The following is a 19,005-nucleotide window of genomic DNA, read 5'->3' as shown; positions in this document are numbered from 1 at the left end:
CAAAACTTATTTTCATGTGAAAGGAAGTAAGGATGTGACAGTTAACATTACTAACTGCATGAACATCTTGAAAATTTAAAATTTAAATTTAAAATTAAAATGAAATGGAGACAAAATGGTAGAGTATAGGCAAAGATTTTTCTGAACTTTCCCACAGACTTCTCCAAATACTCTTAAATAATGACTCTAAAGAAATTCTATAGTAGCAGAATCCACAAAAGGTGGAATGAAAGAAATTTCCAGTCCAAGACAACTTAGAAATCAGCAGGAAAGGACTTTTGCAACAGTTTGAGAGAGGAGAGCAGTCCAGCACAGGCCAGTGCAAACTGGGCCCCAGCAAACCAGGAGCCAGCATCCCAGGAGATTGAATCAGTAACAGCAATAATGGTTTTCCCACAGACAGAAAGGGGATGAGACAATATGTCAGAAATAGATTGATAGAGGCCCTTTGGCTGGCACTAGGAATAGGACTCTTTTGTATCACCTGTATATCTTGATTGTAGTTTTGGATCTTATTTCTAAGTACAAGGAAGACTACTAGCATGGCATAACTTGTAGGATACAGGGGAGAAGTGCCCCTGGTCACAGTTCCAGGAATGAAAAGGATGCTTTTGGTCAAAAACCAGTACACAGTTAAGGAGATTAATAAATCTCTCCCTGATCATATACCCTTCAAAGAGCCAAAGACTTAAATTCCCCAAAATTATTTCTGAAAGCAACTGCACAAAAAAACCTGAAGCTTGGAACAATATCTTTGTAAAGAAGAACCCTACTTTAGCATGAAGTTAAAAGTCAAGAAATAGGCTGAAAAATTAGTAAACAATAGTTTAAAAAAATTTCTGACCATAAAAAGTTATTATGGTGACAAGGAAAATCAAAATTCCTGTTCAGAAGAAAACAACAAACTCAAAATTTCTGTATCCAAAGTCTCAAAGAAAAATATGGATTCATCTCAGGAATGGAAGAGTTGAAAAGGGATTTTTTTTTTAATAATAGTTTTTTTGGGGCAACTAGGTGGTGCAGTGGATAGTACATCAGCCCTGAAGTCAGGAAGCTGACTTCAAATCTGACCTCAAATACTTAACACTTTCTATCTGTGTAACCTTAGGCAAGTCACTTAGCCCCAATTGCCTCAGCAAAAAAAAATATATTTTTTTTTCAAACTACTTGCAAAGACAGTTTTCAACATTCACCCTTGTAAAACCCTGTATTCTAAATTTATCTCCCATTCTTCTGCCCACCTCCTCCCCTAGACAGCATATAATCCAATATGTGTTAAACATGTGCTATTCTTCTATATATATTTCCACATTTATCTTGCTGTACCAAAAAAAAATGGTTCCTATCAAAAAGGGAAAAAATGAGAATTAAAAAATAAAAAGCACAAGCATAAAAAGAAACAACAAAAATGGTGAAAATACTATGATGTTATCCATATTCAATCCCCAAGTTTTCTTTCTGGATGCAGATGGCTCTCTCCATCATAAGTCTATTGGAATTGACTTATATCACCTCATTGTTGAAAAGAGCCAAGCCCATCACAGTTGATCATCACATAATCTTGTTATTGTTGTGTACATATACTTTTTTTTCATTATTTCAAATTTGGTATTTAATTAAGGGTTTTTAATTTGTTTTTTATGGCTTTTTTAGTAGCATGCCCAATTTATTCCTTTATTTTATGTAAGTAAGAATCTAGAGATATAAGACTTCCCTTAAAAACTGCTTTGGCTGCTCCCATAAATTTTGGTGTGTTGTCTCATTATTGTCAGATGAAATTATTGATTGTATCTATGATTTGTTGTAAGAATTACATTTGTAAGGCTTAGATTATTTAATTTCCAATTAGCTTTTGATATATTTTTCCCTAGCTCTTTTTTACATGTAATTTTATTGCATCAAGATATGAAAAAAGATGCATTTACTATTTCTGCCTTTTTGCATTTGATTTTGAGGTTTTTATCGCCCTAACTCATGGTCAGTTTTTGTGTAGATTCCATGTATTACTGACAAAAAAAAGTATATTCTTTTTTGTCTCCATTCAATTTTATCCAAAGTTCTATCACACCTAACTTTTTCTAAAATTCTATTTACGTCTTTAACATTATACTTATTTATTTTATAGTTTGATTTATCTCGTTCTAATAGAGCAAGCTAGTATAGTTTTGCTGTCTATTTTTTCCTGCAGCTCTCTTAACTTCTCCTGTAAGAAATTGTATGCGATAACACTTGGTGCATATTTGTTTAGTATTGATATTACTTTATTATCCAAGGTACCTTAGCAAGATATATTTTCCCTCCTTATTTCTTTTAATTAGATCTATTTTTGCTCTTGATTTATTTGAGATCAGGAACGCTACTCCTGCCTTTTTTACTTCAGCTGAAGCATAATAGATTCTGTTCCAGCCTTTTATCTTTACTCTGTATGTATCTCTCTGCTTAAATGTGTTTATTGTAAAGAAGATATTGTAGGATTCTGGCCTTTAATCCAGACTGCTATGTGCTTCCATTTTATGGAAGAGTTCGTCCTATTCATAGATAAAATTACTAACTACATTTCCCATCATCTTAGTTTCCCCAAGTTACATTTTTCTCTTTGACTTCACCATTTTCCTCCTCATCAGTGTTTTGCTTCTGACCACCACCTCCCTCAATCTGTCCTCCCCTTTTAAAGTCCCTCCCTCTATCTTATCCCTTTCCCCTTCTACTTCTGTTCTCCCTTTCCTTATCTCCTCCTTTCCTTTCCCCTTTCTCCTCCTACTTTTCTACAGGATGAGAGAAGTATCTATATTAAACTAAATATGTCTTTGAGACAAATCTGATGAGATTAAGATTCACACAATGCTCATCCTCCTGCCTTCTTTCCCTCAATGTAATAGGTCATTTTTACCTCTTTATGTGATGTAATTTACCACATTCCCTCCTTATCTCTCCTTCTAGTACAATCTCTTTTCCACTCATAGATTCTTTTTATATCATTACAGTAATGTCAACTTATTCTTATGCCCTCTAAGGAACTAACAAACATACAGTTCTCAAGAGATAAAAATATCATCTTCCCATATAGGGAACCTTAAAAAAAACACAATTTTTAACCTTTAAAAAAAATCTTCTCTCTTTTACCTTTTTATACTTCTCTTGATTTCTGTATTTGAAGATCAAATTTTCTGTTCAATTCTGGTCTTTTCATCAAAAACACATGAAAATTAATTATTTCATTAAATTTCCATCTTTCCCCCTGAAAGATAATGCTTAATTTTGTTGGAAAGTTGGTTCTTAGCTGCAGTCCAAGTTCATTTGCCCTGCTGAATATCATATTCCAGACCTTTAATGCTTTAGAGTAGAAACTGCTAAAATCTTTGTAATCTTGATTGTAGCTTCTTAGTATTTTAATTGTTTTTTCTGGCTACTTGCAATATATTCTCCTATATCTGATAATTCTGGAATTTAACTACAATATTCCTTGGAGTTTTCATTTTGGGGTCTCTATCAAGAGCTGATTGATAGATTCTTTCAATGGCTAGTTTACCCTCTGGTTCTAGGACATTAGGGCAGTTTTCCTTGATGATTTCTTGAAAGATGTTCTCTAGGCTCTTTTTTTCATTATGGTTTTCATTGTCTCTCCTGGGTCTATTTTCCAAATCAATTGTTTTTTAAGATGAGGTATTTTACATTTTCTTATATATTTTTTCTTTTTTTCTTTTGTTTGACTCATTCTTGATATCTCATTAAGTCATTTGCCTCCCATTTGTTCAATTCTAATCTTTAGTGAATTATTTTCTTCAATTAGGTTTCTTTTATCTTCTTTTGTATTTGGCCAATTAATCTTTTAAATGAGTTGTTTTGTTCATTGGATTTTCAGAAATTCTGCTTTTCAAGAAATTGTTTTCTTTTTCTATTTCACCAAAACTATTCTTTGAGGAGTGATTTTCTTCAGACAATTTCTGTGTTTCCTTTTCCATTCTTATTTCCTTACCACATTTTTCTTCAAACTTTCTTTTGTTATCCTTTTTGAATTCTTCCAGGAGAGCCTTGTGAGATGGAGACCAATTTATGTCACATTTTGAGGCTTCATCTAGAGATGTTTTGCCTTTAGTGTTCTCAGAGTTTGAGGTCTTTTCTTCCCTGTTTCCATAAAAGCTATCTATGGTCACAGCTCTTTTTGCTTTTTTGCTCGTTTTTAAAGGTTTGCTCTTGGGGCAAAGGGGAAATTGCCCCAAGCTTCCTCTACAGGCAACACCAGCTTCACATTGCCCTGGGGCTTATGATGCCATCTTTCTTTCTGTGCTGGGTAGGCATGACCAAGTTATGCTGGAGTTCAGAGGCTCACCATTTGTCTTCTGTAGTTATGTTGGAGGTCTCACAGCTAGTCTGCTGATCCACTGGTTTCTTCCACAGGTTCTTCTAACCCAGGACTGAGTAGCAACTGCTCCTATATTTTGGTTAAGAGCATTCCACTGGATTCCCTCCCCTCATCCCCGCAAAGGCCTCTCTCCCCTGAGTCTCCCCACACTGCACTACACTGCCCTGAGCCTGTGGGCTTGCAAACCCTCCTCCTCTCTGTTGCCCGATTTAAACAGACTTTTCCTGAAGTTCTTCCAGTATATCTTTTGCTGGAAATTTGTTGCATTCCAAATATTTGTGGGGTTTTTTACTCCTAAACCTGTTCAGAAACTTAACCTCGTGTTGATCTGAGGGAAACCAGAAAGAGTTCAAAGACCTATCAACTTGCTGCCATCTTGGCTCTACCTCAGTATTTATAACTCCTAAAAACAGAGTTTTGATTTGGATGTGATGGTGTGATTATCTAAAAAAAAATAAAAAAATAAAAACTAAGGGATGAGAAATGAGAATGCATTGGGAAAAGGGTAAAGGGAGAAGTAAAATGGGACAGAGAACAAAAGGAATTTTACTCTGGAGGTAAAATGGGGGAATGGAAGTGACTATGGGAACCTTACTAGAGGAAATAACATGTACACTCATTTGGATGTTGCTATCTATCTAACCATTCAGGAAAGTCAGAAGAGAAGGAGATAAGAGAAGGAGAAGAGGTCATAGAAAGGAAGGAAGTTTAGGAGGAGATAAAAGTGAGAAGCAAATCCAATTTGAGAAGAGACTGAATAAAAGAAAAGAAAGAGAATCATAAACAGGAGGAAAATAGGATGGAAAGAATTACATAGTTGGCAGCCATTACTGTGGAAAAAAATATATAGTGAGAATTCATTTCTCAAATATATAGAAAACTGAGTCAAATTTGTAGAAATAAGAGCCACTCCTCAATTGATAAATGGTCAAAAGATATGAACAGATAGTTTTAAGACAAAGTAATCAAAGTTATCTATAGTTATATAAAAATGCTTTACATAACTATTGATGAAAGAAATACAAATTAAAACAATTCTGAGCTTCTACTACAAACCTGTCTGATTGGCTGTTGTGATAGAAAAGGGAAATGACAGCTGTTGGAGAGAATGTGGGAAAAGTAAGCCTAATATACTACTGGTGTAGTTGTATACTGATTCAGCCATTCTGGAGAGCAGTTTGAAACTTTGCCCAAAAGGGATATAAAACTATACATATCCTTTAACTAAAGAGCACCACTTATAGAACTGTATTCCAAAGAGATAAAAATGAAAAGAAAATGACCTATGTATAGAAAATATTTATAGCAGCTCTTTAATTGGTGGGAAATAATTGGAAATTGAGGGAATATTTATCAATTTGGGAATGCTGAACAAGTTGTTGTATGTGATTGTGATGGAATACTATTATCCTTTTAAGAAATGATGAGGGCACTAGTGAGACAATGAGACAATTTCTGATGCTCTTGGAAAAATGGAAACACTTAAATGAACTGATGCAAAAATAAAATGAACTGATGAGCAGTCAGAATATTGTACACAGTGATGACAATATGTTATGATGATCTATTAGGAATAATTTAACTGTTTTCAGCAGTACAATGGTGTTGTCCATCTCCAGAGGAAAAACTGGAAGAGCCTATATTATCAAAGATACTTTTTCTTTACTTATTTTCTTGGTGGTTTTTTTCATCTGGGTTCTTTCACAGAATGAAATGGGTTTTGTGTGAGTACACATTTATAACATATATCAAATTGTTTGCCTTCTCATTAAGATGGAGAAGAGAGAGGAGGGAGAGAATTTGGAACTTAAAATTTGGGGGGGGGAGTATTAAATTTATTTTTGCATGTAATTGGAAAAAATAAATAAGAAAAAAAATGAAGTACTAGGTAACTTTCTCAACTTAGCACTTGCAGGCTTTTGGGTACTGAATGACTACTAATATCTTCTTGCCTATTTCTTAGTAGATTTTTTTTTAAGCATTACTTTCTAATTAGGAATATGTGAATATCACTCAATATAAGATTACTATCATGCAAGTTTTCTTTTTATCTTCTGCCTAATAATTGTAGGGCAAATCATATACTTTTCACAGTCTTCTTCACCAAAGATTACCAATTTACCCTTGATGCAATCTAGTAATGTCACAGAGTCTCTGCTAGCAACAAAGAGAACATCTTTCAAATGTCTACAAGTCAGCATTCTTGACCTCCCTCTTTTGTTTGCAAAAGGAGAGAAAAAAGAAAAAAAATGAACATAGATAACTGGTTCCATTGAACTGAACTTAGGAAGTTTTGTCTGCTCTTCCCTCCCCTCCCAATCCCTGACAAAGTGCCATATTTAGAAATTTCCTTCAACTCTTGAAGTGACTAACAATTGGGAAAAAAGGTCAAAATCTTGAATTCACTTGAGGAGTACCTACAATGACATGCCTCAAAGGTCAAGCTTTACATGAAAGGGCATGACTTATATCTTACAAGACAGTAAGTGGATTATAGGTATAAAGCATTGAAGACAGAAGTTAAAAGTGATCTTCTCCTAAGGAATTATTCATCTAAACTTAACTGCCATGAAGATAGAACAAAGAGAACAATCTCTATTGGTCTTTTGAATTTAAACTAAAATATTTGTTTTTAAGTTCTATGAGGCTGGAGAATAATTCTTTGTCTAAATACCTATTGTAGATGGATATGATGTGATTTTAAATACTCATCAGAGAATAATTTTGATGCCTGGTTCCAAACATACAACACTTTATCCCCCATACCTAGACTGTGTGCCCTCCCCATTTCCATCTTTTGGAATCTCTGGTTTGTCTTCTACCTTTCTAAAAAACGTTATCTTTCTATGATTACTTTCCATATAAAGTCTTTCCAGTTGACCAAGGCTGCTAGTTTATTTTCTCCCAAAACTACCTTATTCAATCTATATATTTTACATGTGTCCTCCTCATTTAAAATAAAAACTTGAGAAGAGGGAATATTTGTTTCACTTTTGTTTTTGTATTTCCCAACTCTTACCACAATGCAAGATACAAAGTAAACACTTAATAAATGCTTATTAATTAATTGGTTTCAGGATAAAATGCCTTAGAGGAATCTCAAGAATCAAATACTTAGGGAAGAGAAAGGAGAGAGGGAAAATAGGTTTGAGTGGCTACCAGATCTAAGTAGCTGGCTCCAAGTAAATAAAGTGTAACAGCAGGAGTATTGCAGATTAAAGTCCATAATTAGAATAAGGTTCAGGGAGTAAAAGAATGGAAACAATGTTAGAGACATCTGAAATAACTAATTTGTTCATGTTTCCTTTAGGGATGAGTATAATAATACTATTAATAATAACAATAATAGGCAACATAGTACTTTAACATTTGTCAGACATTTTACTTACATATTATCTCATTGGATCCTCACAACAAACCTCTGAAGTAGGTCCTATTGTTATCCCTATTTTACTGATGAGGAAACTGAGACTAAGAGAAGTTAAGAGTTATGCTCAGGGTTACAACAAATATCAAAGGTGGGATCTAAACTAAATTTTCCTGATTCCAAGACAGGAAGCTATCCTGAAGTTTTTCTGATGGGGGAAAGCCTGCTTGACTTGAATTTTGCTCTCTCAGTCATTTTATCTGGACAATATTTAGTCAGTGAATATGAGGATGTAGTGGGAAAAGGGTCTGTAGTCTCTTCCCCATGAAGTCACCTTTATAATTGGGATCAATTGCCTGTACTATGCAAGGCATATGTAATATTTGAAGCTTTAAAAGATTCTATTATATATATTTATTCTATAAGATCTTAAATGAAGCAGGCCTTCTCATATCATTCACTTCATTTTCTAAAATAATGTGTAAGCCACTGTCCCACCACAGTTTGTTTGTTTCTGCCTCTGTACTTATATACATGTTATTTTCTCTAACTAGCATGCTCTCCCCATGTTCTTTGCCAACCCATTTCTCTGCCCTCTTCCAAAAGCTGCACCAAAACTCCCTACTAGAGGAAGTTTTCTATAATTCTTCCTGCTTAATCCTTTTCAGTCTTCTGCGTGCTCCACTTTAACAGTATTAATGTGATCAGTCCATACAACAGCCATTTGATATAAATTGCTTCATGAAAGGAATCTTCCATTGTTTCATGTGTTTGCATCCTATCTTCCCAACTAGATAGTTTCTACTCCATAAAAGTAAGAGACTAAGCTTCTCTTTGGATCTTGTTCTTCTGCACCTATATTCCCTTGTCTTTTCCTGTCTACTCCCCAACATACACACACACACACACACACACACACACACATAATCTTTTAAAATACCAAGTACAAGTAAGTTTTCAATAGACCTAATTGATTCATTGGTGAGGAAAACAGTTCTCAACTGAAGTGACTGGTAAAGTACACATCTGAAAGGCTTCCTTTTGGCTAAAAGCATTTAAAAGGTAATGATAGGCAAGCCTGTATCTCCAGAGTGTGAGTATTTTATAGAGAAGTCTAGGGGAAATGTATTTCATGATTATTATAGCTGAAAATAATTTCTAAGAGAGCATACAAAACTACTTCCTCTAAGTTGCCATTTAGTATGACTGCTGCCCACTGAAATATAAATCAACAATGGGAGAAAGGAACCAATTCTTCAACAGTACTCCTCCCTCCATAGTCTGGACCAAAAGTCCCAAATTGCCAGTTAACTCAAGCTGGACTAGATAATTACAAATCCAAGTGAGCCTAAGGAAAAAATATATATATTAATCATATCTCCAGCAACTTGGCTTTTCCCATATGGCAAGTTTCCTTTTAAAAACTATCCTTTCTTCTCTTAACCAGTTACAATTCAGCATCTTTGGAAGAGGTCAAACCAGTTCACTGCTGCTTAACGTGCCAGGTACGTCGGGCAAAACGCACCTCCAGTGCTGCCGGATGTGCCAGGTATGTCATGGAGTTCCATGGTTCTTCCAGTGGAACCTCAGTAGCACCCGCCCACAGCAGCACAAGAGCTGACTAAACAAAGGGCTGGCAGCAAAGCAGGAAAATAAATCTATTCAAATGAGATAAGGGGATTAACCTCACCTCCCTCTCAAGGGACTCTGCCAATGATAGCCTTTTTTAAATAAAGTACTTGTTTTGTGAGAAACATAGCCTGACAAAGCCACAGATTTCTTCTTCTAATACTACCCCAAAATTCATTTCTACTCTCCCAAGAAAGGAGATAATGCTGCATATTCATGCAGTGAAGATGTTTTTTTGCAATTTGTTGAAACTTCATAGATATCCTTACTTCCTGACTGCTTCAAGGTTTCTATTCCACTTATCCATCTAGATGTATTGAGAAACAATTTAAGATCAAAAGATAGAACAAACTGATGAAAATTAAGCCTTATCAGAAATCAAAAAAAGATATAGAGGCAAGTTGTGTTTATGTATTTATACATGTGTCACAGCTATGTAGATATATAGATGGATAACAAGAAATATCCAAGTGTGTCAAAAGGAAACTATTAAAAATATTAAATTGTTGTTATATTGGACTCTTCATCACCTTGGATAGCATACTATCCAGGGGTTTTCTTGGCAAGGATACTGAAGTGGTTTGCCATTTCCTCCTCCAACATATTAAATCTTAAATTTAATATGTAATGCTATTAAAATAATAATATCTTAACCTCTCTGAGCCTCAGCTCAAGGATCACTTTTTATATGTCTTTTCTGATTCTCACTGTTACTAATTCATTGCCTTCCAAAATACCTTATAGTCAATCTATTAATATGTAATACTACTTATGAAATCTTATAACCTGTTGAGATGATATATGTTTTATAATTTATTTGCTAAATAAGAAAGATTTATTATTTATCTGAATACATTCAGCTGTCTATTGCACTTTATCTTACAGAAAAATATTTTGTTTGTGTTTTGTTTTGTGGTAAACATTTTATAATGTAAATTAAACATCTATCGTCAGAGAAGCTTTGTTATTTGTTATGTCGATGAACTTAAGTAACTGACTTGTTTTGGCAGAAGGTTTTCACATAAAACTGTTAAGAATACTTTAAAAAAAATTTTATCTTCAACTTGTTCACTCTTTATTCATATTGTGATATGGTGCATTAACTATCCATGGCTCAGGTTGGGGCTTTTATTAAGACTTAGATTTGAATTGTACTCATTTAAAACTAACAAAATCAACTTTTCTGCCTTTTTTTCATAGGCATATAAAAGATATGATTTTCACTAACTGTTCACTTTTGTAAGTTTATTGTAATTATACAAGATCAGATCTAAGTGACAGTATATGTATGTGTCCTATCAGTGTATTTTAAGAACCTTTTTTTTTTTAAAGATTTAAACTAAATATGTTGGTAATCTTTGTTCCAAGCAAGGTGCGAAAACATTTATATGCAAGATTACACCAGAATAAAAAGGCAATCTTTTCTAGCCATTTAAGAACCAGAGACATATACTTAGGGATGAGTAACTTATCCTCATGATATTGACATAGATAAAATGCAGGGGTTTTCCTAATCTTAGCAAGAGGCCATTATGGAAGAAGCTAGATGCCAGAGTTTGCCATTGTTTCTCCTTTGGATGATCACACTGATACTCAAATGGAACAGGTAAGACCCATTTCCCAGAAAACACTCATGATGTGTTGTTATATACTTCTATAGTCACATCCTTCCTAATTGATGCTGAAATATTTTTCCTTGTTTCTCAAGGTGATTACATTATATTATCCAGCATCTGGTAGCACTTAATATTTATTGAATTTTTGAGGGTCTTGATTTGACCAGAATCTCTCAAATTTCATTGCTCTTCAAAGCTGAACTGTAGTTCCCTTGGAAGGTTAATAGTATTTGATATGATATAATGTAATGTAATCAATCATACATTTTTCTGAAATGAATGCTGACTTAAAAGGTAAAAATAATACAGAGGGGAAAAATTGAATCACAAGCCTCTCTCTTTTGTTACAGATTCCAAGCTTTCCCTATTTCTTATTCTAAAATTTTAATAAAGAAGACATGAAGATAGAGAACACAGAAACCAAGATCTCTTCTACTGTTTCTATAAATAATAAATGCTGTTTAAAGAAGAATGAAGTTTCTTTATAACCATTATTCTTAAGCCAATTTCTAAATCTTTTTTGATCTTGAACTATCAAATAAAATATAGAAAATTACTCCTTAGAACATATCTATTCCTTCCCCTACCCCAAAAAAATCACATATAGATTTATTTATACATGATTTTCATGGAAAAGGTCATGAAAATTCCGTTGCATGAAGGTAATACAGAAATAAAAAGAATCAATCTTTTATGTTTTCCTAACCCAGTCGTTCAGTGAACTTGGCAAGGTACCAGCGATAATATTTTTTCAAGTGGAGATGTGTGTTTGGTAAAAAATATCCCTACATTTGAATCATCATCAGGGGGTCCTTGTCTTGTTATGTATTTGGGGGAGGGAGGGTAGAGTGTTCTCCCCTGCTGGTAAAAAGAAAATGCCTCAATGTTCCTACTACGTTACAATACCACTCTAAGTAAAAAGACTAGAAGAATTTCATGTACTGTATCAGGAAGAATTTTCTCACTGAGCCAAGCAAAATGCTTCATAATTTTTTGCAAGAAAAAGCAACAAAAATTCAACTACAAGATTTCACATAATCAATCAGAAACATTTATTGAGCACTTACCATGTTCCAGGCACTGCAATAAAAACGGGATACAAAAAGAGGCAAAAGACAGCCCTGTCCTCAAACTGATGGGGAGGCAGTTGGAACGGATCTTAACAGATCATCAAATCCAACTCATTGCCTAACAAGAATCATCTCTCTAATTTCAACAAGTGACCTATCATGTCTGTTCATCCTGCCTATAACATAAAGCTAGAGAATAATAGAAGCACACCTGAAATCTGATTTTTGACTCCATATTCAGTGCATTTTGGAAAATTTCTAACATTTTTATTTTAACTATGTTATATCTTAAAGTCACCTTTACTACATGACTATTCAAAACCTGTGATGCTCTCACCTAATAAACATGTAGCCATTTCTTCTAAGGCCAGGTTTTTAAATTCTTTTTGTGGATCAGACTTTTCCCCTTTGGTAATGTGGTGAAACCTATGGACTCCCTCTTAGAACAATCTTTTTAAATGCATAAAATAAAATGCACAGCAATATAAATAATTAATTTGAAAAAAAAGACAAATTAATAGACTTCCTTAAATTTATCCACAGATAAGGTTAAAAACCCCTGCTCTAAGAGTCTCTTTTTTAGTTCAAGAACAACATACTAGCAACCTGCTGATTTGTTTTGCAATCATGTCTCCTTGTATAGTCTAATTAGGCTTTCCCACATGTTTCTATTTTAACTATATATGTCTGTACAGAACTTGTGTCATTGGTGTTATCACTTTTTTTCTGGGAGGAAACTTGTTTTAGATAAACAGACTGATCATTTTAAGTATTATAGATATAGCACGTGGTTAGAGAATTTTTTTATTTAGTAATATACCATTTATTAGTTCTAGGGTAAAGTTTTCAAGATATTTCTCTCTTTAATTTTGCCTGTTATGTTTCAATAACATTCATCAAAAAATATTTTCTAAGTGGCAGTTTGCTAGAAGACATCATTCCTTTTTCTCAACTGAAAAATGACAATTTTGAATTTGAAAAAATTATTGAGCAATAGAACATATTGGAAGAGATGAGAAACAAGCATAACCTACCCTACCCCTGTCAAAAATTGTAAGAATTCCTACCTGACTACTTTGCACAAATGAGAGGTCCACAGTTGTGAGGCAATGTTCATATTTTCAGATTTTTTTGATACATTGAATAGCAGTGCTAATTTCTCGCTTTTTTCTTTTAAAATGTTACTTGTTATGTGAGATGGATTTCTTGGAGAACAGGGATAAAGGGATACTGGGAAAAATTTTAGTGATGTTGAAAAAAGTGTATTTTAAACTGTTTAAATAAAAGCACAAAAATATGAGAATCAATAATATATAATATCCTTCTTTATTCCCTTTCCTTTCTTTCCTTTCTTTTTTTTTTCTTTTTTGCTTTGGCAACTCCTATGGTAAAGTGTTTAGTAGTATCTCTTTGAGGCATAAGCCAAAATGGAATTAACCAGGACACTCTAGCTAGGTCAAGAGAATCTTATAGTTATCACACTTATAGGCAGGCTAAAAATTTAATCTAGAGGGGTCAGCTAATGAAGGAAGGTTTAGATAGTTGTCATTTGTCTATACAGATAGGGTCTGGATTCCAGGCCAACAAGAGTTTCACTAATAAACAGGAAACATGAAAAAACTCTTCTGATATGAGGTACTCTCTGTGCTATTTTATACTGTCTTGTAGGTATAGGTAATCCTGAATTTTTCAGCTGTTGATCACACAAAAGGAGATTCAGATCAGGGAAAGAAGGAAAGAGAAGAGTAACAATCTTTCCAAAAAAAATAAAGATACAACATGTGATTTGTTGAAGTAAATTTTAATCTAGTTGGTATCAATTTTGACTTTCAGAAGGTATCTCCATAGTTGCTGATTGCCATATATTTTTTTAATATATCAATTTCAGTTTCTCTCTAGAAGACAATACTGAAAGATAGATACAAACAATAAAAGGGGGGATTTTAGCTTTTTAGCTTATGACATTTAGATAACTATAACCCAAGTCATATGAATGCCCAGCATTCTGTACCATAAAAGAAATCTCCGGAATTGTTCACAAGAACTATTCAGGTTTAATCCCTTATGGAATGGTTTCACTGAATGAATCCCACTAAGATGCTTCCAAGTCATTGAAAATGACATATTTCTTCCCCTCTTTATTCCAAAAAACCTGAAGTTATTCATTTGAAGATTCTGTGATATCCTATTTTCTCATTGACCAAAAATGTGACCTGTGGTAACAACCTAGTTTTTCAACTGACATTATAATTTATCTATAATCTTGATGCTAAATATTGCTTTTCTATTACCACTACTACATGAACACTGTGTTCTGAATTAAAATCTTGACTTTGATGGAACCTTTCTCCCAAACTACTGATTGCTATTTGTAACAAATAAATGGTGATGGCAGTTTGTACATTTCTTACAATAATACCAGGATGCCACATTGGCTCAGTCATTATTTTGATCATCATCATGATTATCATCAAGAACATTCTTTAGATACCCATTAGCACATAGTACAATAATTCATGTTGCTGTGTTGAGTAAAATTAGTCTCTACCCCCTAGGCATTTATGTTCTAAGATAGACAGAAATGAAATGAATCAGAAATGCTAAATGTATGGCACATCATAAAAAAAAATACATCCATAAATAAGGTCATCATTAAGTGGATTTATTGGATTGAATGAAAAGTATATCTGAAGAAATACATCTTATGGAGCATAGTATTTTTGTATTGTGTGGGAATCTCTTAGTTTAACTTTGTCTTTTTACATACAACAAAACCAGAAGCCAAAATTTTCAAGTGTCTTGTCTGTGATTGTTCATAGCACAACTTGTACTTGAACCCAGTTTGGCTGACCCCTGATTCATTTTTCTTGCTGATACACTGCATTTTCAGGAGCATTCCTTCAGTTTTTCTATAATTAGTTAGAGGAAGCTTCTTGGAAAAGGTGAGATATTAGTTTTTTTTTTCTTTGAAATAATTTGCATCATAACAATAATTGCATTAACTCAGAAAATTAGTACTAGCTAAAATTGAAAGTCTGGCCATGGTTTACATAACACCTTGTTATAAGGTTCTGTTACACCTTGTTATAAGGTCCTGGAAAGCAGTGGTTTGTATCATTTGTCTGAGTGTGTACAGGTTCAATTTCAGTTTTTCTAACTTTTAAATTCTAGGCTTGAGCACTGCTTTTGGCCCTTTTTTTTTTTTCATTTTTATGTGATTCTGTTAGTTTATAAAGTTCTTTCAAGTAGAGCTAGAAACCTGGAATGTTTATAATTTCAAGAACCTATTTATATAGCTCCTTGTCAGGGACCTTTCATTATAAAACCTCGATTTTCCATATCAAAGCTTAACATCATGATTTCCTATAATTATAGGAAATCATGCAACTCCAACTTCCTGAACTGTGCCATCTTTCTTTGTATTTTGAGAACTCATTGCTGGTGTTTTGGACACTAAGTCTAGCCTGTTTAGCTTTACTTTCCTATCCTATACTTTACAGCTCCCCATATTTTTGCCTTGGGATAGGTTTCCTAAAAAGTAATGAATAATTAGCAACTTTATATTATTTCTAGTGAAACCTAAAAAATAAGCATTTAACTTGGGTTCTTTCTTCCCCCAGGGCTTGTACGAGACAACGCATGCTGAGTGGATCATTTGAGGGGCAGCCAGCAAAAGAAAGGTCAATACTCAGTGTGCAGCACCATATTCGTCAAGAACGCAGGTAAATGCACGGGGCAGGGAAAGCAGTGAGAGAATTTTCAGGGGAAAAATTATTTGATTGAAAGAGTTAAATGGATAAACATCATAACTGCTACTCTTGGAAAGCAAGGATTAACAGAATAAGTTGCATCTGTGGTTAGAAACAATAATGAGGCTTATTGTCTCAAAAACAAACAAACAAAAAAAAAAGACTTTTTAAAAATTTTTTCAAATGTCATTTCCTTCATTGACTTCAGAGCTATTGAAAGATCCAAAGGAAAAATTAATTTTCAAAAAGGATTAGAGACAATTGAAGAGCTTAAGCTTCTGATGTAAAGACTGAGATTCTAAACATATTGTATTTACATGTAAAATATTAGGAAAGCTGTTCTTTATAATGGCCATTATTTAAAGGTTACATTTTGATCTTGAAGTTTGTCACTTAATTGATTATGATTGTTTCAGGTCACTGAGACATGGTTCTAACAGCCAGCGAATCAGCAGGGGAAAATCTCTTGAAACCTTGACTCAAGATGTAAGTCTTTACATGATGCTTTGGATTTGGGGAGCAAAATTATGAATTTCCATTTAAATGGTTGTTTATACAAATTCAGTGTCTAGACTTTCAGATCATTTTTCCAGAGGGTCCTGATATTCAGTCCCAAATGGAAATTTTAAAAATGACATCACTATGATATATAATATTATTTGTAGAAGCAAAACATGTATTTTAATTCAGTGAAAACATGGTATAAATAATTATTATAATTAAAGAAATATATCTGTTATAACTAAAGACTTAATGAAAAAGGTTTTATGTAATAAGGATGATGAACATCATTTACTATTGACCTCATGTTTAAAATGTTTTGGCTGTAATAGAGAAGATAATTTCTGCCCTCTAGAAGCTTGCATTCTAAAAAAAAATAAAACAACATTTTTTAAAAGTCTTAATCTTTCAAGGTCTGTTTGGTATTCAGCCAAACATTTATTTACTTAAAGCATCTGGATTACTCCATACTCACTTCTTGCTCAAAGAGGAAATTATTACTTGTTTACTGCTATAATTTGATAATTATGTAACTCAGAAGTGTCAGAAATAGAGATTGTAAACTGTATATCACCCACACCATTCCTTAATGCTGCTTGCATGTAGTCAAAATATAACTGAGAGAATTAACAAAATAGGATTAAATAAAATTAAATATTAGAATTAAAATTAAATATAATTAAAATAAAACATATATTATGAAGATTTGGCTTTTTAAAGTTGGTATCCAGCCAGTTTCTGTTTGAATTTAGCACTCCTGGTATAACTATCTTTAAGTGGCCTAAGGGCTTGAGCTCTAGGCATCGAGCCAGGAAGAACTGAGTTCAAATTTTACTTAAGTCACTTAGTAAGAACCCTTGGTAAGTCATCTAAATTGTCTGCCTCAGTTTCCTCATCAATAAAATGGCAGTAACAATATGTTTTTTGTGAAGATTAAATAAATTGAACAATGTGGGGAAATTATCCAGGAGATGATAAATTAAGAAATTAAAGATCATATAAATCATTTATCTGCTTTTCCTGAAAACTTAAGTTTTCAGCTTTAAATTTTCACTGTTGTCAATTTTTGGAAACTGGAGTTTTGATTGCTTTATCATCTGAGTTTATTCTAAATGCTAAATGATCCAGTCAAAATCACAAGCCAGCAAAGTTCATCTTCAGTGACCCATCTTGTTTTTCTGTCCCTTCCCTTCATCCTTTCATTTCTCACTTCCAGGTACCCAGAGTTCTCTTACTGCCCAGATGACTTCTGGTTTCAAAGGAGAGTGATAATCTGTTAAATCAATTCTCACTAATGTATTAATGACTTAATGTTTTGTCCTTCCCAGGAGAATTTTTTTAAGACCAAATGGAGAAAGCAATATTTAATCCCAAAGAATGATTCTGTAGTGATAGATTTCTAAGCACTGTGACTCCTGAGTAGAGATCTTTTGATGCGTGAGGAACATTTCCAGAGTTCTTCAAGTCCAAAAATATAGTCAGTAGAGTGGTTCTTCGAGGTCCCTACAGATTTGCCTTTCTGTCACCACCTCCCTCAATTGCCTATTCACATCATTTCAGAAATTTTCAAAGTGGAAAAGATTTTCTTCTTTCACAAAATGGAAAAAAGAAAAAAATTAGCTTTTGTGAAATTTTGGTGGAAAAGTTTATTTTTTCTTCTTTAGCATGATCCATTGTAGCTCCAGTTGGATCTTTTTTAAATTATATAGCTATCTTTGTTGGCCATTCTGATTCTATGATGAAAAACTGAAGACTTCATTCAGTCAATAAAATCAATTCAATACATGCTGTATGTTGTTTTACAAACTAGAGGACACACAAATCAAATTGTAAAGTTTTCTGGCTAGTAGAGTACTAGATTCCACAGTTTTCAAGGTACTATTCAAAAAAAGTAGAATATAAATAAGTAGCAAAAAGGATAGACTCAAACATAACCCTGGTAAATTTCTCTAGTGAAGAGAGATGGGAGAATATGTAATTTTTCATTTCAGACACAGAGACATAGGCAACCTAAGCAATTTATCCAATACTGAGAATCAGAGCAGAGTCTCTTTGAAGGTTGTTCATCTACTGCTCATTTAACTAGGGAATAAATGGATATGTCAGCATGGAATCAATCAAGTTAGTGACCAGAGTTCTGGACCTTTAATGCCTACATGAATATTCTGGGACATATGGGAGTTGTGGGTACTGTGGACAGAATTGACCTTTACCTACTGCCAACCCTGAAAAAATGATCAGCCTATAATGATGAAGCCTGCAGGCATCTTTATCAGCTAATTCACAGTCATGTCATGCAGTTCAAGTAAAAATTCAAGTGCAAGTTCAGTGCTCATAACCTATTCATAGTCACAGATCTGTCCAACTAACCACTGATTTTTCACCAGAATTATGATTATTATTCCCCAAGTGACTTTTGGCTTCATAATTCTTTGGATAAATATTAAGATAGAACATTATCATGAGAAACTTGCCTAAGGACCAACAGGGGCAACATTGATTCAGAATACTTCTTTCCAATTGACTCATCAAAAATTCATTGTTTAAAAAGGCCAAAATAAAAGATGACTTTAAACATGTATTGTGTTTGGTGTTCAAGTGACCCAATAGGGATACTATCAACAACAGAATTTAAAGTTCTTTATTTTGGTTAATTTCACTATACTTGGGGTGGGACAAAATCATATAAAAAATAAAAATAACAATACAC

At 33.5% G+C, this 19,005-nt stretch overlaps 1 protein-coding gene across 2 annotated transcripts in view; it reads left to right on the top strand.

The window, feature by feature from the left end:
* Positions 1-19,005, top strand: part of NALCN (sodium leak channel, non-selective) — a 513,455-nt gene that overhangs the window by 436,780 nt on the left and 57,670 nt on the right. For both annotated transcript variants that reach the window (XM_051984081.1, XM_051984080.1), the window contains exons 19-20: positions 15,666-15,767; positions 16,211-16,280. In XM_051984081.1, the coding sequence (XP_051840041.1) occupies positions 15,666-15,767; positions 16,211-16,280 (172 nt within the window). The remainder of the gene's footprint in view (positions 1-15,665; positions 15,768-16,210; positions 16,281-19,005) is intronic.

This window comes from Antechinus flavipes, chromosome 3 (assembly GCF_016432865.1).
Source record: "Antechinus flavipes isolate AdamAnt ecotype Samford, QLD, Australia chromosome 3, AdamAnt_v2, whole genome shotgun sequence".
Lineage (NCBI taxonomy): Eukaryota > Metazoa > Chordata > Mammalia > Dasyuromorphia > Dasyuridae > Antechinus > Antechinus flavipes.
The sequence above is the reverse complement of the archived record's forward strand: the minus strand, read 5'-3'. Positions and strand labels throughout refer to the sequence as shown.